Here is a 23,236-nt window from a genome sequence, read left to right as displayed (position 1 = left end):
CATTGTGACCGTTTTGATGTAGTGCTTGACCATGCCTTCTGACTGGGAGTGTGGGGGTGTCGTGCGCATATTGCGCACTCCAAGGCGTTTCCAAATGCGTATTAGACGATCACTGTGTAGCTGCTGCAGTACACCGAAGCAGCAGAAGAAGTTGGTAACTAGTGTTTCCGCCACTGTTGAAGCCTCTTGATTTGGAATTGAATAGGCTTCTGGCCACTTGATGAAATAGCCCATAGTGATCATGAGGTATCAGTTTCCTTGGTTGCTCCATGGAAGGGCCGTGTGATATGCAGCAAGCAGGTGCTGGTCCCCAAAGCGGTCCTCCTGGGCCTCAAGGGTTTCTTCTTCGGGTGCTGCTTTCAGGACTCCATGTAGTACATCGTTGGTCCAGTCCTGGATGGCGGTGATCAAGTATGTGGATTTCTCCTGGCACGTCCTGCATTTGTCTTCTGCTATGGCTTTGAACTGGTGCTGAACGTGGTCCATGATGTAGTCCCATTGAACTTAGGCTGCTTTGCCGCCCCCACAGCTGGTTCCTGTGCCTCCTTCACCCTTGGTTGGGCCTTGATTTCTTTTAACTGTATCTGGAACTTGCGTCAGATGGCCGCAGTTAAGACCTTCATTGTCTGTGTCTTGACCTGGAGCTCACATGGAAGTTTCTCCCTTGTATCTGGTATGGTTTCCAGGAGGCTTTTTGTTCACGCATCGATGGATATCCTTGTGGTCTCTGAGTCCACCTGTGTTTCATCAGTCTTGTTGCTCAGTTTCTTGCGGAGGTCCACCGTGTTTTGGTTGACACATGACTGGTCATCTTCCACCACATGTTTTATGATCTACTCTAACTAGAACCTGATGGATTGCATTTTGGATGGCACTTACTGTGGATTTCATTTCCACTTGGCTTGGCTTGGCTTGGCTTGAATTTCTGCATTTTTTCTTTGCTGTCCTTAATTTCTTCTTTGAGATGTGTCTTGGCCAGCTTTCATTTCCTTTAGGTTGATATCCGTTTTTTCTTGGAATGGCCTCTGCCCTGGCTTGGTGGAGACGAATGTACCTTGAATGACCTCATTAGTGCCTCCTATCTTGGCTTGCATGCTTTCATGCACGACCTTCATTTCTTTTCCCCAGTCATTTCTTTTCTGTTAGCCAGGCATCCATCTTGCTACAGTTCGATTGTATCAGTCCTGTTCAATCCAGTTAATCTGTTTGACCCAATCCCATTTATGGTACCAGTTGCCATATGATGATAGGGTGTGACCATAGACAGGTTTTAGATTGATGATCTGATTTATTGGACTGTTTTATTCAGTGTGTAATTACATTTTACAGTTCTTTATTATACAGACACACGAACACACACTATTGTCCACAGTCACAGTCTTCACTGCTGTTGCTTGGTAGCGGCTTCCAGCCATGGATGTTCCCCTTCCTCTGGTTGTCCGAACTATCCCTGGCCTGAGCTACCAGCCTCTCACAGCAGCAGATCACAACAGCTGATCCCCAGCATGTTACTAACTCACTGACTGACTGACTCAGTCACTCACCAGTGAACTAACTAAGCTCAGCTCAGCTGGACCTCACACAAAACACTGTTCTTCTGTTGCTGTGTAAATGTGTTTATTTGTGAAGCCATTATTCAGTAAGGGCTGTTGTACAGCTACTTCTTTCATGGCTCTTGCCTAGCAGCAGGTCTGCATGCCACACTATCATAGTTGTGTCAGGCATATTTTCTTGTTTCTTGAAGGTGAAGCAGTTGACTCCAGTTACATTTTAATTTTTATCCTTTAACTAACATCCCACTTCTTATAAGAGTTGCAGATATTCTCTAACCTTTCTACCTGTATTCTGTTAGCATTTTGTGTTAGGTAGAATTGCCTTGATAGTCTTTCACTAAATGAGTATTATAATTATGCGTCTGTTTTTTTTATAAAAATTGAAGCCACTTAAATTACATCTTCCATATTGATCATGAATTATATAAGGGGAAAGCTAATGAGGTGAATTAGCTATCTGGAGTAAGGCAGCTCAAGTATTACATGATCAAATTGTATGGTTCTTACTCGTACATTTTCTGAAGTTTGAATGTGACTGTGAGACAGGGGCAGTTTTGTAGTCAGTATTGTGTGGAGAGTGTACTTGGTAGGTTTTAAAAATGACACCAAGTTAGTCTTTTGTATGACACTTGATTATGAATTATTAAAAAGAAAATTATTTATGATCACTTAACAAGTTAAATGTCAGAGGGGTTTCTACTGTGTCATGTAAATATTCTTGTTGCAGGTAGATAAAGTCATTAAGGGGCTTGGTTATGGTGCTTACCCATAGTGCCATGTTAGTATCTTATGTAGCTATTAACTAACAGCTGCCAGTGTTCATTAGTTTTGTGCATGTGGATAGTCATTATGATGGTTTGTCTTTGTGTTAGAACCTACAAATATTTTTATCTTTCTTGTATGTTATACATAAGAACAATATTGTATGCAGCTTAGTTGTAGTTATAATGTTTATAGAACTGTAAAAATTTCCAGATTAATAATATTCATCATAAAGTAAAAAGTAAAAAGTAAAAAGTAAGGTATCCCTGTTAACAGGCTGTGGAGGCACATAGGGTTGTGAGATGTTGAGGTTCCCACATTTTCTAGACAATCAGCTCATAGATGGTGGCAAGGTTGTAAGGCCTACGTGCTGGCCGCCCTTTACCCCCAAGATGTGTTCAGAAGGTGTTTATTTTTATGCTTTTCTGTGACTGTTGGTATTTTGAATTGCGTCACAGTTAGCTGGCTGATTGTACAAATTTACTTCGGCTCACAAAATAGAAACACCTTTTTTTGAATTAAAATATTCATTGAAATTTTCAAGTAGAAGAATTAGGCATTATTTATTTAATATTTCCATTTATAAAATCAGAAAACATTGATTCTAAGACAGAGTCTTGGGGTTATTCCAGAATGATACAGAGGGCAACAGGAAATTTGCTATCTTTGCAATTTTGCCTACCTCTTTGGACTAAATGTTCTTTTATTGAAGATATAAATATTTTTCCCCATTTGTCCCTCTGACATTGTTGAAGATCAATCTGAATGAAATAGCAAAGAGTGAACTTTAAACTTGACAAGACTTTGAATAAAATCAGTGATGAAACCCAATTATCGACACTCACAAACACATATATTTAGAGCTTTCTACACTACACAGATTTGTAAATTATTTGAAATTGCACATTTTCTCATCTCATTGGTCTTGACATTCATTTATTGCTGCTACAAATATATTTTAACATTGGGCCAGTGTGGACTGATGTTAATTTTTGCTCAGAAACTATTATTGTAGATTCCCTATTCCAAGTTTAACTGAGAATTATTGTGTTTTTGTTTTGAGAACCTATTGGCAATCTCACATGACTTGTTCTGGGTGCATTCACTCTGTACACTTTATGCAAAAGTAACATGATAAACAGTACATCAATATCAGCAGTTGTATGAAGTTGTGTAAGGCAGTTATTTCACTTTGAGATTAAGAGAATTGCTCAAGATTGGGTATCTTCAGCTTAGGAAACTAATTTTCCACTGAATTATCACTTGATAGATCGAAGTGGATAATAAGTTAATCATCGAAGTCCTAATATTTTCTTATATTCTGCTACGAGTTTAAAATTTTTTATCATAATTATTCATAACCTGTTAACGGAAGAAATAACTTTAACAAGGGTGTAGTTGTATAATATTTCATCAAGGTACAGGAAGGTGTCATCCTGTTTTTCAGTTAATGAATTACTTTTAAACCAATTTATGGCATTCTCATCCATGGCAGCGACATCTATAGTCCTGAGTCTGAAACAGGATATCATGTATATAAAATGTGATTTTCACTACAGTCCCAGGGTTAAGATTTTGTAGGATTTTTCAGGATGTTTCATAAAAATTCAACAACACAATAAAGACCATTGTACTTAAGAAATGCATAATCATATATTTTACATTGTAATACCATATCTAAATACAGGGTGTCCCAGGAGGAATGTGCCAAACTTCGGGAGGGTGTTCCTTATGTTAAAGTATGCCGATATAACCCAAAACACCTATGTCCAAAGTTGAACGGTTACGGAGATAATGGCCCGAGAAGTGTCAAACTTTGACCGGGGTTACACACTTGTTGATTACAAAATACATATTAAAACTGGCAGGAATATGTGGATTCTGTAATGTTAATAATGTACGTAACATCAAACCAACTTGTGAGTGACGGAAAGCCATAAAATTGAAGTACAAAATACTCGCTCGCCATGTCATAATTGTCCTTAGGTTTCCAAGCAGTATACATAACACATGACTGGCGAGCGATGACGTAACGTGCTGACTGCGCGTTCTGGTATGAGCCAACTACATAAGCACGGCTAGGGAGTATCATCGCACTCAAGGACAAACATAGATAAGGGCTCTCAGCTGAGAGGTACAGCGAGGTACAGTGCTTGGACCTGCCAGAAGACCACACTTTTCTTGGGCCATTATCTCCGTAACCGTTCAACTTTGGACATAGGCGTTTTGGGTTATATCGGCATACTTTAACATAAGGAACACCCTCCCGAAGTTTGGCACATTCCTCCTGGGACACCCTGTATAAGTATGAATTATACGCTATAACACTATAACAGCCCAGCCCTTAGACATTGCCCAGATCTGTTCATGAATGGGCCGCTCAAATCAGCTTTATCAGCTCAGTAAGTTTGCAGGAATGGGACAGTTGAACTGTGCATCCACTGTGATTGATAGGGTGCGATACAGAATACAAATAATCCAATTTTCTTGGCTGTAATTGTGACTTCTGATGGTATAATTGATAAGCAAAATTTTATTTTATAAATATTATGCAGAAGTGTGAACTCAATAGTCTAGATCTTATGTGACACGAGTGCTTCATGTGTCATCAGCTTCCTGGTGAGTTTCCTTGTTGATGCAAGAGGAGGAGCAATGAGGGGCTGCAGGCATTCAGGGGTGCGTGTGATTGTCCCCCCTCGCAAGGCTGCTATGCCCATGAGAGTCACCTGCAGGTACCTTCGCAAAGACAAGCTGTCAAACCCACCACCACTTATGGAGGGAGAAGCACTGGCCAGCAGAATCCTTGAGCTTGGCCCAGTGGGTGCGAAATTCCTTGGGTAAGTTGGTGTGACAGTAAGAAAGTGTAATGGATTTATGACTTTCCTTCTGTTTTTTAAGTTCTCTTGTTTTGCAGGAACTTGTTTCCTCTGTTTCTTTGATTAGAAGTGTGAATAGAATGTGTATGTTTGTATTTGGGTATGTGTGCGTTTGTGTGCATCCGTGCATGCACGCACGCTAGCATGCAAACAAACTTGTATGTGAAGAGATTATTGTTGGGATAATAAAATCTAGGTCATTACTATGGCTTGGACATGTAGCTAAGATGGAAGGGGACAAGAAATATATACAGAATTTTGGTTGGAAAACATCTCACAAAATTGTCACTGAGAACACAGGGGAGGAGGAGATGGGAAGATAAGTGTTAGATTCATCTTCAGGAAGTAACATGTGAAATTTGAAGTGATCAGCATTGTGTCCACTGGTGGGCTTTGTTATTAGCTAGGTTTGAACTTAACCTGAAAGTGTACACTGTATAAAGGAAGAATACAGGCCAGACTCAAAACTGTGTGAGCATAGTTGGTGGGAATGAATATGAAAAAAAAAAAAGTTGCAAATGAATTTTATGTGTCCTTAATATGTGTTTCATTAATTTAATTGCCAGACCTGTTATAATTGAGGTTCCACACTTTGCATCATTGCGAGGCAAAGAGCGGGAGATAGTGATTCTGCGGTCTGACAATGGTGACACTTGGAGGGAACATACACTGGATGCCAGTGAGGAAGCTGTTCAGGATGTCCTCAATGAAAGCTTTGAGGGAGAAGGTAAAATGTTCATCTTTACTTCTGTTGTCATATCTTGATCTCATACTTCAGAATCCTGATAGGTTGGTCACTGAAGTGATCAGCTGTTTGATTGCTGGCTGTCTTCAGTGTTTATATTTTTGTCTCAAACACTACTCTGTTTAAATCCCCAGCCTCATATCTGTTGGGTGCCAGTGGGCTATTTATCTAGGAGTAACAATTCTTTATAAAAGACCACCAAAAATAAATGTAAAACCAAGGGAGTGTAAAATGAGGGAAATGAAAATAATGCAGCTTAAGAAAATATTTAGATTTCTTTATATGACACATTTGGCAAGCCTTTTAAAAGTTACATGTTTGAACACAATAACATTGTTTGTGTAACAGCACTAGCTTATGCACCATGTTATTTCTTTGACCAGTCAAACAGGGTCATTTGTTTCTTTCTTCATAGGCATTCAGCTGGTAGAACTCTCTCACATATGGTTAAAAATTTCCATATGCAAAGTTATGCCTATCTTGTTTGAAGAAAACTTGAACACAGGCAGAATGGTGCCAGTTTTCTTTGAATTTTCTAAAATAGAACAATGTAAATTTACAGTTGGACAAATTTCTGCGTGTGCATGTGCGTGCATTTTAGTGATGGTGAAGAACTTTCAGGTTTCGTAATAATTTTAATTCCTTGATCAGCTGAGTATTTATACCAGTTCTTCAATGGAGACACTTTAGCATGAAGGTAGGCACAGTGTTATGATTTGTGTGCAGAAATGAGTCAGCTGGAAGACCTTCACACAAACCGCATCACACGGATATTGACAGTGGACTTTCCTCACTATTTTGCTGTTGTGTCACGGACAAGACAAGAGGTGCATGCAATTGGACCTGAAGGAGGAATGGTATCATCAAGTGTTGTTCCTCAAGTGCAGGCAGTTTTCCCACCGGCGGCTCTTACCAAAAAGATCCGTGTTGGAATCCAGGTATAGTTATGCATGTGTTACTGCTGCTGGAAACACTTATTCTAACCCTAAACTCAGATAGGAATTTGGTTACAGTTCATCATATTTCCATTAACAAACACAGGTACTAGTTATCAACTTTCATCATTATTTGGTTTTCCAAAAATGAATCTTACATAAGCTGTAATTATGACATGTAAAAACATGTATGCAGTACAAGTACATGTTTCACAGAAAACAAAAATTTTTGTTTATTAAAGTAGTAGGTCTTGGAAAAATGCATAAGCGTTATACAGTATATCTGGGAATACAGAACGATGAATGAAAAGAGTAGTGCATTGTTAATTAGGATAAAGTAATGATATTGTAGTGTGTATCAACATTTTCTGCTAGGCAGCAGATTCTTAATAAGTGGATATACGCAGCTGCTGCTGAGTAATGGCTTCGCAAACATACATTCTTAATAAGTGGATATACGCAGCTGCTGCTGAGTAATGCCTTCGCAAACATACATGTTCCCAGTGAACATTGGAGTACAACAATGAATGGTGTTTTGTAGACGGTCCATGCCAAGATGTTATAAGGGGGGCAGTTGGAGCAAGATTTGAGAGTTTTAATGGAATCTGTGAAGAGAAGACCTTGTCGGTGCAGTATTGACCCAGATGGAGACGGGAGGTCCCCAGAACGTTTGTTGTTTCACCTCAGCATTGGCACAACTGATTGCCCAAGAACATTTTAATTCATTCAGTCACTGTGAAAGTTATAGTCTTATATTACAAACAACCAGCAGTTAATTTGTCTTTGGAAATTGAGAAGTGAGGAGGCTGTTGGTTCCAGAATGAGAGAGCAGCAGCAGCTCACATTATGGACTTAGCAGAGGAAATATTGACATAATTTTTGGTAATTACATTATTACTCAAATTGTTTGAGCTCCAAGATATTGGATCTATATTACCTGACTTTTATTTTGGGGAATTTTAGACACTTTGACTACCAAGTGCATCTTTGTGTACCAACTGATCAGGATTGAAAGAAACTGTGGGATGTCGATGCTCAAAGAGACAGCCTTCTTTGCAGCAGCCTGGTGTTCTCTTTGTAGCAGCCTGGCATTATTCTTTGCAACAGTCTGGTATTCTTCTTTGCAGCAGCCCAGCGTTCTTCTTTGCAGCAGTCTGGCATTCTTCTTTTGCAACAGCCCAGCATCTTTCTTTTCAGCAGCCCATTGTTCTTCCTTACAGCAGCCCAGTGTTCTTCTTTGCAGCAGTCTGATGTTCTTATTTGCAGCAGTCTGGCATTCTTCTTTTGCAACAGCCCAGCATCTTTCTTTTCAGCAGCCCATTGTTCTTCCTTACAGCAGCCCAGTGTTCTTCTTTGCAGCAGTCTGATGTTCTTATTTGCAGCAGTCTGGCATTCTTCTTTTGCAACAGCCCAGCATCTTTCTTTTCAGCAGCCCATTGTTCTTCCTTACAGCAGCCCAGTGTTCTTCTTTGCAGCAGTCTGATGTTCTTATTTGCAGCAGTCTGGCATTCTTCTTTTGCAACAGCCCAGCATCTTTCTTTTCAGCAGCCCATTGTTCTTCCTTACAGCAGCCCAGTGTTCTTCTTTGCAGCAGTCTGATGTTCTTATTTGCAGCAGTCTGGCATTCTTCTTTTGCAACAGCCCAGCATCTTTCTTTTCAGCAGCCCATTGTTCTTCCTTACAGCAGCCCAGTGTTCTTCTTTGCAGCAGTCTGATGTTCTTATTTGCAGCAGTCTGGCATTCTTCTTTTGCAACAGCCCAGCATCTTTCTTTTCAGCAGCCCATTGTTCTTCCTTACAGCAGCCCAGTGTTCTTCTTTGCAGCAGTCTGGTGTTCTTATTTGCAGTAGCCTAGCATTCTTTTTTGCAACAGTCCAGCATTCTTCTTTGCAGCAGCATGGCTTTCATCCTTGAAGCAGCCTGGTGATAACAAGCCAGCTGGCTGGCCGGCCTGATTTGTACTGGTGATTGCTGCTACTAGACTTGCTGTCATGCTGTTGTCTTGATGCAGGCTTAGTTGTGACTGATGGACTGATGCCAGCATGTTGGAGGCTGCATATTTATACTTTTGCCAATAGGCGGTATGTTAACCAATGGGCGTTGGAGATGCTGTGATGAGTGCTGATTCAGTAGCACTCATTTCACTGTGGGTAGTTCCCACAAAGCATACAAATCTTCCAAGTGTTTGTCAGAATATGGCACATTATGTACAAATTGTGACTGCTTGTATAAATCTGATCAGAAGAATTAAAAAAAATTGTTTTAGTTACAGAATGGGATGTCTTGGTAGTAGGAATGGACTGCACTCTGCTTCTCCTAGGCATGGTGGTTAAAGAGTTGCTAGATAATATGTGCATATATAACCCTGACACATAACGGGGAACAAATTTTGAGGCATGCATTTAAAAAATTATTCAAACAGATTGTCGTGATGTTGCATCAAATGTGCAGAAAAACATAAATGCCTGTATTGTTGAAGGTTAGTCGTCATTTGCAACACATAGTATAAGTAAGCAACTATGTAAAAACTATATGAAAAAGAAATTATGCAATTATTATAAATATGGAAGGACATGAAATCTGATAGCCAAGGATTCTCTTTTGATACCAGTCTACCATACCATGTTCCAGGAGGGCTGAAGAGAACAACGGTAAACCTCAGGCTCACTTCCTTGTGGCCAATATAAGAAATGAGGTCCTCAGAGCTATAAAGCAGTGCCAGTCACTATATCACATTGTGTGGCATTTTATTTCTTGCTATGGAAAATACTGTGGAGGTTTAAGTATGCTCACTGTGCTGTATGTAGGAAGTATTTTGTTGTTCCTGACATTATTGTTTCATTACAGGCACAACCAATATCAGCTGAACTAGCAGCAAAACTGCTGGGAAATCGAGTTGCTGTGTCACCTATTGTGACAGTAGAGCCCCGACGGCGCAAGTTTCACAAACCAATTACTCTAACGATCCCTGTGCCACAAGCAGCCAACAAAGGCATGATCAACCAGTACTCAGGAGATGCCCCAACACTCAGATTGCTCTGCAGCATAACTGGTAAGTCAAGTAAGGGTATTCAAACTGTATTTTGCTTTGTTCTGTTTACCAAACTTGTTAGTATCCAAATCTGTGTTTGTACATTTATCTGCAGACCACAGGTATATTTTCAGTGACCATGTGTTACAGTTTATTTACTTCTGAGTGTAAGACATGTCACAAAGACTAATTGAAGACAGTGATACAAATGAATAGTTATCCAAAGATGAAGAGCAGAATACACAAACATATACATATACATAAAAATACCAGTTTTGATGACATAACAGGCTGAAGGGCTGTAGATTTTATGAAATTGACGATGAGATAAGCTGAGGTGTTCTCTGAAGGTCTTCAGATTTTGGTATCCCATATTCACACTTCTTAAGAATACGAATTGAGAATGGTTGCATGAAGAGAACTGTAAAGTTATCAAGACTTCACAACACCCAGGAGTGAGGTAATCAAACAAAGTAATCCCTCACAAGTTAATAATTCAAATACAGAAATATTTGTGATGATTTCTGAGGCCTAAAGAAGCATTTTAGACCAAAGATAAGTAAGAGATGTATCCTTGGAAATTCAGATTTTAGTGGCACATTGTAGTCATATTTGGCCAGCTGTGAATACATATAACAGTGTATTCCTTTCATCTGCTATAGGTTAAATGCAGTAGCATTGGTTAGGCTGAACTTCATAATGAAGTCATCTGCACTAGTTCCATTGCCTTTTTCAGGAACACCCTGCCAATTTTTCCAATTCCTCATTGCCTAAGCTGCTTTTCCCTTAACATGGTAATGCCTTTTCAATATTATCATGATTTACTTCGTGAGAACCATGTTGGTAGGCTTGCTGGATAGTGTTCAAGTAATTTTGGTTGCTCCTACTCTGACTGTTGGAAGTCAGTACATGCCACTGTTCTTTCTTACCTGACCCCTCACACATGTCATTAACTTCTTTAGTGTTAATTTTATACTTTCAGTGACATTCATGGTAACAAAAGTCTTCCTAAATTTTCTTGTTGGCCCCTTTTGTACCTTATTAGTTTCCTCATCCATTTGCTCAACCTTCATCATTTGAATTTAAATCTCTACTGCAGTGCTGATTGCTGGTTTTAAAATTGATGGTAATGGGATTTATTTGTAAATGTTGCAATGCTAGGACTGCAAGAGCCTACTGAACTTATGTATGTGCTGACATGTTGTTCTTTGCATGGATGTTAAAGGATAAAGCAATCTTTGAATTTGGAGATAATGTCCTGATTCATAGGTTGCAAGATATAACATTTTCTGGACCATACGGTGCACCTAGGTTTTAGAGGGCAAAATTTGGTAAAAAAGTTTTATTGCATTTGGACTGTAAGACACATGGAATTTTAGACTTAATTGTCTAATGAAAAAAAGTGTGCCTCCTCCCTAACCTGAGGACAGAACCAGATCTAGATTTCAAAACATTGTGTTTTATAGTTTTCAGAATACCAGATGATGGACAAAGTCCAAAAACCTAGTAATTCTGAGTATTTGAAATGCACCCATTGTTTCTTCAGGTGGCACTACGCGGGCACAGTGGGAGGATGTAACAGGTTCTACTCCTCTCACATTCGTAAAAGACTGTGTGACATTCACAACGACTGTTTCTGCACGTTTCTGGCTAATGGACTGTCGCAATATTTCTGAAGCAACCAAGATGGCTACTGAGCTGTACAGGGAAGCTACACATCCACCCTTCATGGCCAAGTAAGTTAGAAGGATCTACCACAGTGGCCCGGGTTCAATCCTGGGTCTGGTCAAGTGGGATTTGTAGTGGATAAAGTGGCACTGGGGTGGGTTTTCTCCAAGTACTTCAGTTTCCCCTGCCAGTCTTCATTCCACCAAATTCTCCATCATAATCACCTGGGGCAGACTACAATAGGCCAGTCAGTGGCCTCCATGCCGAGTGGACCCAGTTGGACTCCACCCCCACTAAGTGAATTAAAAAGAAGAAGAAGGATTCCATTATTGCTACTTGCACAAAGCAGAGTAAAATAAATGTAAACCAGTATTAGATGACTTGAGGTTTGAAAAGTTCTCATATTGAGCACAATAGCAAGATTGATGGAGCACAGCCTGTTGTCGTATCTGGGCAGAAGAAACAAACTGCATGGTATGGTGTAAGTTTTAAAAGTGATGTAACTGTATGCTCTTTACAAGTGGCACATGTCTGATAGGAAATATTGCTATAGATAGTACAGATTGGTGTATAGCTTGACCCCTTCAGTTATTGTTTATTTTGATCAACAGATTTGTGGTGTTTGCAAAACGTGTGGATGTTTTGGAGGCAAGGCTGAGAGTATTCTGCATGACAGATGACAAAGAGGACAAGACACTTGAGCACCAGGAACACTTCACAGAAGTTGCCAAAAGCCGGGATGTGGAGGTAAGTAAATGATTAGTGTCTTGCTTGTGTACGATGCTTATATTGTTCCTTAATATTGGCCCAGAAAACCAACAGTAGTGGGTACAATATGTTATAGCAGAGAAGGAGAATGATTGATAGAAGGCATGGAGAAGTAGACACAAAGGACTAGAGGAATCACAGATATTAGATGTTGCATTAACTGACTGAAGATAAGTATATACAGGTTACTTTTCTGAAGATGCTTAAGTTTTAATTATATATAGTAATTACTTAATTATGTAATAAAAGACTTTGTATTTGGTGTGTGTGGATTCACTAGTGTTGGGAGATTGACAGTCACATAAACACATTTTCAGGACATGCACCATTGGCATCCATGACTTCAGTCAGTGTCACAAATTTTGCACAGATGAAGCTGGAAATTCTTCACTGACACTGATCACTGCTACCAAAATTTCTTGTTCTAGTTCTTCAAGCGCATGTTCATTGTTTTTGTAAACTGTATCTTTCAGAGATCTCCATAAGAAGAAATTGCCATGGGTTAAGACCTGCAGAGTGTGGTGGCTAGGGCCACCCATATCTGAATGATTCACAGAAATGATTAGACAAAACTCTGTAATCAGAAAGATTATTGAACACATCCAGCACTGCATTCGCAGTGTGGGTCCAAGCCCTGTCGTGTTGAAAAAACGTTTCTCTGAAATTGACGCCCATTCTTTGGTGAAACACAAGACATTCTTCATGGAGGACACATGATCAGCAGTCACAGTATCACTGAAAAAGGAGTCAAAACAATACCGTCACTTGTTGTCTCCATTATGTTACATGGGTGTTCATTGGTGTACACACATGTATTCTGCTTGTTCATATAGCCATTAAAATGAATATGGGCCTTATCATTAAACCATATTCTTCAGGAGATCATTGGATTGTCCTGTAAAAAACCTTGCAGTTGCCAGAGAAGTCAGCTCTCCTGGCTTTATTGGCCCCAACAAAGACTTGCTGCATTTGGATTTTCTTGGAAAGTTTCACATCAGCTTGGATTAACTTATATCTTAACACTTTGCGGACCGGCGATTTAAATATTTAAATCACCCTGGGGACCAGCATTTTTATACCTACTACCCTAACTTGTGCACTGTTCACTTTAAAAATTAATATAAAATCTCCTAATTAATTTTATGAACTAAAATTTTTGGAGAATGTTTACCAATGCTCCTAGAAGTGCTTGAGAGTGTGATATTTCTGGAAACATTCCCCTTTGTGAAGTGGCATTACACATTTGCAAATGTAGACAGTCATAGTCCTTTTTTTGTGAACTGCGCAAACACGGCATTGCCTAGAAGGATGCTTCCCCTTGGAATGTTCACTCTTCACAATTTTCACGAGGGTATATTTCCGCATATCACCCGAGAATCGCCCAGGGGTATCTGCATGAGGCGGGACTTGATGGTCTAGGTCGCACTAAGTCGTCTGTCTGACTCTGGTTCTGCCGCCACCATCTGGTCTGTAGCCCAAGCCTATGCCACATTCATCAGAAATGCTTTATATTTCAATTTCGAATCAGGGTTTAGATTTTTGTAAACCAAAAGTGAATTGAAAATGGCACAATTTATAAGCCACAAGGCAACTTTCACGTTTATTATCTGTGGCCACAATTCTTTGTTGACCCCTGTCACTTCCCCTGTGTGAGTCACTAATCACTACTCCTCCACAAGGCACGTCAGATAGCTCATCGGAAAACAAGTCAGAGAGATCGCTTTGCCTTCAACCACTTTTGTCCTTGAAACATATTCCCCTCTACTAACTTCCTGCCTGGTACATAAAGAGCTGGAAGGAGCAAAGTGTATTTCCTTTTGGAGTAGGGACTCTAGCCTGCCAGGTCAAGTTACTGAATACCTAGCATACATTCCGAAGATTTATTACGCAGTATTCATTGCAGTTGCGTGGCGCCAGAGCAAGGTATAGTGTGTTACAACCTAACCTGTCTTAAAATCCTGATATCATGTGACCGGTCCGCCACGTTTAAAAGCGAAAAGCATGATATTATGTGTTCGGTCCACAGAGTGCTAATATTTCTCTCATGTTGAGTTTCTGAGAAAGATGTGTTACAAATTTCCTGGGACTGTGCATCAAAAACACCTGCTAAACGCAGTGAACAGTCATGGTGTTCTGATACTTGTTACTGATGATACCCGCCTTTTTGTTGCTCACACTCCAAGCCATTTCAAAGTTATTAACTGCTCTGTTTATTGCAGACCTGCTTGGTGCTTTCCTGCACTCAGGTTTCACACAGAATTTATGCAAAATCCTGAAGGCACTAGCAGTCTGGTAAAATCTTGCAACCAAAAACATATGCTTCCCTACTGAGTATGCTGTCTCTATTATTGGTACTTCATGATGTTGCTACCAAGGATAGCACATTCTCCTAACACTGCTGAACTCAGATACACCAAATATAGTGATGCTTGCTACACAGTTATATAGTTAAGTTTGTACAATTAAAACTGGAGTGTCTTCATAGAAAGGCTGTACAATTTTGTAATGAAATAAACTGTCAGTGACTTTGTAAGATGTTCGTAAGAAGGAACTAATTATTATAGGTGTAATATTTTATAGTGCTGTGTTTGTTTCTGGTATTGAAGTCTTTCTGGAAGAATTTTTTGGTTTTAAGTTTCTTAAGGCCGGTCACGGTAGCCGAGCAGTCTAAGGCATGCACTGTCTTCGCTCGTTCGGAAGCCGGGATCGTGGGTTCGAATCCCACTCGGCATGGATGTTTGTGTGCGTTTTTCTGTGTTTGTCTGCAGGTAGAGGCCTTGCAATGAGCTGATCACTCGCCCAAGGAGTCCTACCAAATGTGTAGGATCTAGTAAACCGAAGTGAAACGGAGAGTTTCATGGAGGTAGGCCTAGGCCCAAATTGGGGCTGTAGCGCCACAAAAAAAAAGTTTCTTAAGAGAAGATATGGCTTATTTGTTTTTGTATGCCATTTGAATGCCCTGTTTAATTTTCTAAGAAACTGGGTGAGTTTTATTAGACATGTTTTAAGTAATTCTGATGTCATATTTTTTTTTTAAATCATATATGCGATGGTACCATCAAAGCTTTGCAAACTTTAGTGTTGAGAGTGACAGTAATGTTCCTTGACTAGGTCAAAAAAGAAATGCTGGCTCAAATTACTCAATTTTGGCTTCTGTCTCCTTCAGAATAGTCTCCTTGGGAACATACAGATCGACCCCATCATTTTTTCCCCTGTCCAAATGCACCATGGAAGTCATTTTCCTTAATGCTGTCAAGTAGCGCTTGCGATTCCCTTTGGATGTCAGTCACTCTTTCAAAATGTTGTCCCTTCAATTTCATTTTCAGTTTGGAAACAAAGCAAAATCACGGGCTAAGTCTGGCGAGTAGGGAGGATGGGAAACGATAACAATGCTATTGTTAGTCACAAACTCTGTGCTTCTCAGGGATATGTGGGCAGGCTTGTTGTGATGAAGAAGCCAGTTGTGGCTAAGCACTTCTGTAAAAAAAATACATGTTCACAGTGCAGTGTTACATGGCAGGCTGATGCAATAGGCTTTCAGAACTATGACCTAGACCTCCCCTCTCATCTCATTTCACCAAGGCAGTTACAACAATAACAGTCCAAGAGCTTTCTAATGGTGCATATTTTATATGAAACATTTTTAATGTGTACGTATTGAGAAGTAGCAATATTTTAACTCCTTCCGTACTTTCCAATCAGACAATGATGTGTGATTGACCATTGGAGGTGGATTGTATGAATTTGGCACAGTGAAAAATTACAAACTTGCCTTCAGGTTTTGTAGGAACATACCAAGGCAGTAGTACAAATATTTGAGGCTAGATTTGCAAGGAAAAGAATTCTGTTTTTGACAAGGACACAACCAGTCTTTTGTATTGTTTCTTTGCCGCTCACCTGTTTTCTGATGAATGTGAACTTTCTATGTTGCAGGTACTGGAAGGAAAGCCTCAGTACATTGAATTTGCTGGGAATCTCATCCCAGTCATGAAGTCAGGTGACCAGCTTAATCTTGGTTTCCATGCATTCAGAGAGAATCGCCTACCCTTTACTGTACGGGTCAAAGATCAGGATGAAGATACAGTTGGGAGGATACTGTTCATGCGGGAACCCAAGGTATGCTGATGAACATAATGCTATACAGGGTTATTCAAAAAGAATGAGCCGATTTTATTACGCAATATTTTATCAAAGGAAAGGAATACAAAACTCCAGCCAAGTCACAAGTATTCTACTCACAATCAACTTTTATTTCCTGTCTTACAAGTGTTCAATGTGGCCACCACCTGCAGCACAGGCAACACCAATGCGATAAGAGAATTCCTCCCAGGTGCATATCAGCATATCACGATGCACTGAGTTAATCGCTGTTGTTATTTGATGTTTAAGGTCATCGAGGTTAGTGGGTAGCAGTGGAACATAAAAGTGATCTTTTACATAGCCCCACAAGAAGAAATCACACACGGTGAGGTCTGGGGATCTCGCAGGCCAAGCACAAAGAGCAAGGTTTCTGGCCCCCTTCCGACCAATCCATAGCTGGGGAACTTTTTCATTTAAAAAGGCTTGGACCATCAGGTGCCAATGGGGTGGTGCTCCATCTTGTTGAAAAATGAAGTCATGCGAATCTGCTTGCAGTGAAGTGAAGAGCCAGTTTGGAGCATATCGAGATAGGTTTGTCCTGTAACGGTGTTTCCTTCAAAGAAAAAGGGACCATAAACCTTGTCCTGAGACACAGCACAGGAGACATTCACCTTAGGAGAATCTCTTTCGTGCTCACCTGTTTCATGTGGGTGCTCTGTTCCCCAAATATGCACATTGTGACAATTGACTGTGCCGCTCAAGTGAAAAGTCGCTTCATCACTAAAAATTAAACGTGAAGTGAAGGTTTCGTCTTCCAGCATTGAATCGCAAAATTCTATCCGCTTCCTTTTGTCATCATTGGTAAGTGCCTGAATGAGCTGCAGTCTGTATGGTTTCAAATGTAGACGTACTGTTAGCACATGCCAGACAGTGGACTGAAGGATCGCAAGCTCAAGGCTAGCTTGATTTGTTGACTTTCGTGGGCTCATCTCAAACGCAGCATGGATTCTCGCTACTTGTTCCTCCGAGACTCGTGGTTGTCCTGGACTTTTTCCTTTACACAGGCACCCACTCTCTTGAAACTGTCGAAACCACCATCAAATGTTCTTAGGACAGGGCAGATTAATGCCGAATCGCCTTCGAAAAGCACGTTGCACCATGACAACCGAATTTGTTTTTGAGAACGCAGAACGCCTATTGCTGAGGACTCGCCATTCCGAGGGTAAACGAACAACTGAATGTTGCTGGAAGAACAACACGACTTCAGCGTCCCTGTGGCAGCCATTGACAGCTTACGTAACTCCTCTTTCAAATGGTCACTGACTCATTCCATGATGATGCTTGAGAACTGAAGCAATGCGTCATGAAATCGGTTCATTCTTTTTTAATAACCCTGTATTATACGAAGTAACAAGTTTTTGCACTCTGGTGAATACATGAGTGATGCAGGACTGGTAGACTGAGCAGATTTGCTCATAAAGCTCAGGGGAAGAGCCGTCTTTGGAAGCCTTAGAGAAGAAGCTGATAAGTAAGGTTACCATTTTCTGGAATAAGTATAGTTTGTAATTTATGTACCAGTGTTTCTGAAGGATCTGTTGCCTCCATCTTCATGATCTTTGGCTGTGAAGATTGAGGTGGCAGGTTCCTTTGAAACATTGGTATCTCTCTACCAAATTAATGGCATCACCTCCCAAAAGTTATGGCCATGAGAAGAATCTCAAGTCTTACGAAGTGTAAACTGGATTTTACTGGCTCAGGACAAATTTGAATCATGATGATACAGTTCTTGGTCAGTTGGATAACTGTCAGTTGTTTGAGGAAAATGCTGTACTTAAGTAGTCAGTTACCATATTTCTCGGGCTTTAAAACAAAATTTTCTTTTCTTTATTTTCTATTTAGAAGTTGGGGATGGAACTGATTTATATTTATAAATGAAAACTGCATCAAAAGAAACAAGATTCTATGGTTTATGGGAAAAGATGCATCTGGTAACTGTAGTGTGTCTCAAAACTTGTTTGTACTGGAAGTATTGATATATTTTTGAAGCCAAAATTGAATTCTATTATTGTAGGATTTTAGGTTCCTCTGTGGTGGGTATGAAGAGTGCTGTCTTTTGTATAATGCTGTGTAGTCCATTGAATGCTTGCTGCCTGCTGCATGCTTGTTTCTTGTTTTGCTTATTCTTCAACCCTGAGACAGACGTGATGTATTCTTCCAAAACGTTGGTTGGTTTTCAGTGGACTACACAACATTATATATAAGAAGACAGAACTCTCTACATTTTTATTACTGTTACCACCATACTTGCACAGTTCATTCAGACAGCTCATCCAATTTAATATTTTTGGAGCCATCAGTCTGCCTTTGAGATACATCTTGTAATGATCCATAATCAGTGAGCCTTGATTTTGTATTTCAGTCTTTGCTTCCACTCTACCAAAAGTAATGATGTTTGGAGCGTAACACTGTGTTAGGGAATGTTCTCTTGTAGATTGGTTATGGATATGCATGTTTCCAAATGTTACTTTGCTTATGAATTCAAAGTGATCTTCATAATGACTTTTGACAGTTAATAATGAATATTTATCACAGTTGATACATTTAATCTAAATAGGTAATTTTGTCTGTTAAGTAATAATTTTAATACTTCATCATTCAGTAATGCAAATGCACATGGAAGCAGAAGGGACTCTTATTACATAAATCCCTTCATTCTCACAAAGTGTTTATGACTCCAATTTTAAAGTAATGTGACCCAGATATTTTGAAAGGACTAAAAACTGTGGGCCATCCAGGAACGACAGCATTTTAATGTTATATGGACAAGAATCATAGAGGAACAAAGGAAAATTAGTACAATAATCTCCCCTTATCCGGCATGTATGGGGAAAGGGGTGCACCATTTACATGAATGTGTCACGTTTATGAGAAAAATTCTCATACAGGGTCCGGCAAATGGACCTCCTGTATTTGGAGAGGGCGCTGTGTGAGTTGTGGTGGGGATACAGTGGCGGAGTGGGTATCGATCGATAGTGGTATAAGTGCCATTTGCAGTAGTCGCAATGGCGTTGCACGGTGAGCATTGTGCGTTTGTTGTGGAAGAGTATATTCGTAATGGTGAATCGGTGATTACTACTCAGCGAGCATTTCGCATTCGGTTCGAACTTGGCCAACATGATCCTGTTCCGGATAGAAAAAGTATTCACGTTTGGGTATCAAACTTTAGAGCAACAGGTTCTGCACTGAAAAAGAAATCACCTGGCCGACCTCGGACCGTAAGAACGCCTGAAAATGTGGCACATGTGAGAGCGTCCATCCAGCAATCTCCAAAGCGTTCAGCACTTAAACATGCAGCTGCCCTGGGATTGTCTGATAGGAGTGTAAGAAGAATCCTGCACAGAAATCTACACATGCACCCATACAAAATGATGGTTACCCAAGAATTAAGTGAGAGAGATTTTGAAAATCGCAAAGCTGCATGTGAGGACATTCTTCAGAACATTCCCTCTGGTGGTTTAGATTTCATCTGATGAGGCCCACTTCCACTTGTCAAGTACTGTAAATAAACAAAATTTCCACTACTGATCAGCAGAAAACCCTCAGGAACTTCACCAACGACCACTTCACAGGCCTCGTGTGACAGTTTGGTGTGCCGTTGCTGAATTTGGTGTGTGGGGTCCTTATTTTTTCGAGGAAAATGGGCTAACGGTAACGGTTACTTCGAATCGCTACTGTTACATGATCGAGACCTTCCTCCGACCTAAGTTAAACCAGTTTGTTGGGGACCATGAAGAGGGACAAGCCTGGTTCCAACAAGACGGAGCCACAGCTCACACTTCGCGGCGTTCTTTAGCAATTCTGAGAGAGTTGTTTCTGGACGTCTTCTCTCTTTGTGAGGAGACATCGCATGGCTCCCGAGGTCACCAGATTTATCACCTTGTGATTTTTTTCTTTGGGGACACTTAAAGGCACAAGTGTACAAACATCGCCCCACAACCCTGCAAGCACTTAAGGAGGCAATCACCCAGGCAGTGGCTGCCATTCCACCGGAAATGACACGAAGAACTATGGACAACTTCCGGGAAAGGCTTCGTCAATGTGTGAACAATGGAGGACGCCATTTATCGGAAATAATTTTTAAAACCAAGTAATGTAAAATAGCATCGTATTTGTTGTTCACAAATAAAAGTATTTTTTCTGTATCTTTGTTTGTTTGTTTGTAACTGCCTTTTGAAATACGGGAAGTCGATTTGCCGGACCCTGTATAACCCAATACAAAGTCTAAACATCATATTTTTATTTTAATTCTTGAATGAGAGTCATCGTAGATGGGTGAAAGATTTTGGATACATGTATTGAAATGTGGTCACAAATTCAACTGGTCTGACTGTACTGTAATGGCATCTTTGTGAGGCAGGACAATGCATAGTGCTGCTAGTGGCAGCTGGAAGAACTACACACATGGTGGATGAACATATTATGTCATGATGACTGAAAGAGACAGCCATTGCTAAGCAACGGCTGGGTAAAGACAGTTCTGCAACCGCAAATCATCAAACCACAACATAGGAACTCTTGGGCCATTTCTAGGCAACACAGTATTTTTTTATGCAGTCTTTGCTGGTATTATATAATGAGGCAGCCAACCAAGATATAGTCATATTCAGTGAGTGGCTAGTTTAGGATGAGTTGTGAGATGGTGGCCAATTGGCAGTGACATAAGCAAGAGCAGAAGAATCTCCATTGTTGGGAACTGTAACCAAACAACAGCTAGTGATGACAAACTGAGGAGACTTAGCGAGTGCTGTTGTGAGAAGTCAAATGTGTGAATTAGTGATAGCAGTATAATTACTTGTAGGTATGATTTATAAGAGTCCAGTCAGACCAGTTCCCAATCCAAACACTATATCTAGTCACTAACACATGACGATATCTGCAAATTTGTTTTTGAATAACTTACAAGAACAGTAAATTCTCTTTGAAGTTTTCCCAGCTGGATGAGAATTCAAGATGCTGGGATACCAGATAACAGGGAGTTTACTGAATTCAAAATTCATTCTGAAAGATAATGTGTGGGCTAAAAATTGGCTTCCATAAAGAGTTGAAAGAAAGCTAAGTTTGCAAAGGAAAACTGTACCTAAGAATTTTATTTAATCCACAGTAAGATCATTTCTTGCCATAATTTGCTGCTGTTAATAGGGGATCATCTTATATCTGAGATGGTTAACACATTTTGCCAACTGTAAGGTGAGAATTGTGTTCTAAGTTTAGTTAAAACTTGTGAGCATGTTTATTAAGAAAGAAAGAATGTAAACAAAAAGGAACACAACAGTTTTCTGGAAAATAGACATCTGGTAACTATCTCATCAGTTGTTTAATTAAGTTTAGTTTAGGTCCCTTCACTTGACCCTCAGTAGAGGAGGAATAAGAATAATTAATTATGTAATGTTGAATTTGTTGCATAATTTCTTGGTGTTACGAGGTGATTGTCTTCAGGTGCCCAAAGTTCATGTTATTACTGTTAACTCTGAATGTTGTTTAACATTATTAAGCCTGATAAATGAATAACTGAACTGAGGTTTCATAGTAAGTACATATATATTGGATTATGTGGCATCCTTCAATTTTGTGGCAACTGTTTGCTGGAATTATTGTTGTTTTGTGGTTGCTGGAAGCATTTTGTTCATCTTTTACATTGTTGATAAATTATTAGAACAGAGAATCTCAAACTTTTAGTGAAATATTAGGAAAGGGAATGACATTTATGAAACACTATGGAAAGTTTATGGAGAAGGGCACTGAATAGAACAAAGACTTTTGTGTTTCAAGCATTTTCAAAATGGAAGGGAGGACATTACTAGACAATAAAAACTGCTTCAGCCATCTGGTGACTTAAAGGACTAATGCAAACAGAAAAGAACTAATTGAAATGGTTAGAAATTTGCGTCTTCCCCCCCCTCAAATGAAAATAAAAAAATAATAAAAATTGAATCACTTGACCAATTTTCATGAAACTTTATATGAACACTGTAGTCATCTCACCTTTGTACTTCTTAATTTTCTAAGATCAGTACTATTAATGTTACTGCCATGCAAATTTACAGGATGGGACTGATGCTATTTAACTCTGTATAGAGTGATTTTGAGAGTATCTCATTATTATGCAAAGTGCTGTAGTTTACAGCATCAAGGCAGATTTCTGTTTTATCTCAAATCAAAACTGATGGCATAGTTAAGAATGTTTTGCACAAATTGTAGCACTAAATGATGACTGGGTGCTGTCAGAAACCCTGAACAAAGTACATATTTGTTATAAAATAAGGAGAATTATTATACCTCTGCACCAACTGGGTAAAGGTTCTTAGAACCATGGTATACCCCTCTGACCCCACAGTGTGCTTTGGAATGGGGAGCAAAGAGTTAATATCAGATCTTGAAGTTTTGAACCGTAACAGATGTTACCATTACTGGGGGGGAAGTGATAGAATGTAAGGTGGTAACAGCAACTGTGATAGTGAACTGCATTGGGTAGACCTGTGAAGGTCTGCATGAACCATTCTTTAACCGTTCAGCGTGGTTTGACGTGTATGTTTCGTCAGGTATTTAAATCGTCTGGGGGGGGGTTCGACGTGTATGTTTCGTCCAGCTGCACACCTATGTTATAACGCCCATAATAATTGATGGTTTTGCTGTAGATTGTTAGATTTTTCGCTGGCCTGTTGTCAGGAGAACTGTATTTAATGACACACGAGTTTAAGAGCGCTAAGTCATCGTTACATATGCCTGTCTTGCAGCAAAGTTCCTGTGGCTATTGCGAGC

The 23,236-nt window shown here is 39.8% G+C and overlaps 1 protein-coding gene across 13 annotated transcripts in view; it reads left to right on the top strand.

Moving 5' to 3' along the window:
* LOC111868594 (ankyrin-3) overlaps positions 1 to 23,236 on the top strand; it is a 276,782-nt gene that overhangs the window by 205,410 nt on the left and 48,136 nt on the right. For all 13 annotated transcript variants that reach the window (XR_002843539.2, XR_002843535.2, XR_002843534.2 and 10 more), the window contains 7 exons: positions 4,928 to 5,152; positions 5,758 to 5,918; positions 6,663 to 6,874; positions 9,718 to 9,922; positions 11,448 to 11,637; positions 12,181 to 12,316; positions 16,271 to 16,453. Coding sequence is in view for 10 of the 13 variants with exons in the window: in XM_023859420.2 (XP_023715188.1) it covers positions 4,928 to 5,152; positions 5,758 to 5,918; positions 6,663 to 6,874; positions 9,718 to 9,922; positions 11,448 to 11,637; positions 12,181 to 12,316; positions 16,271 to 16,453 (1,312 nt within the window). In the remaining 3 variants the exon portion in view is untranslated. The remainder of the gene's footprint in view (positions 1 to 4,927; positions 5,153 to 5,757; positions 5,919 to 6,662; positions 6,875 to 9,717; positions 9,923 to 11,447; positions 11,638 to 12,180; positions 12,317 to 16,270; positions 16,454 to 23,236) is intronic.

This window comes from Cryptotermes secundus, unplaced genomic scaffold (genome assembly GCF_002891405.2).
Source record: "Cryptotermes secundus unplaced genomic scaffold, Csec_1.0 scaffold280, whole genome shotgun sequence".
NCBI lineage: Eukaryota > Metazoa > Arthropoda > Insecta > Blattodea > Kalotermitidae > Cryptotermes > Cryptotermes secundus.
The sequence above is the reverse complement of the archived record's forward strand: the minus strand, read 5'-3'. Positions and strand labels throughout refer to the sequence as shown.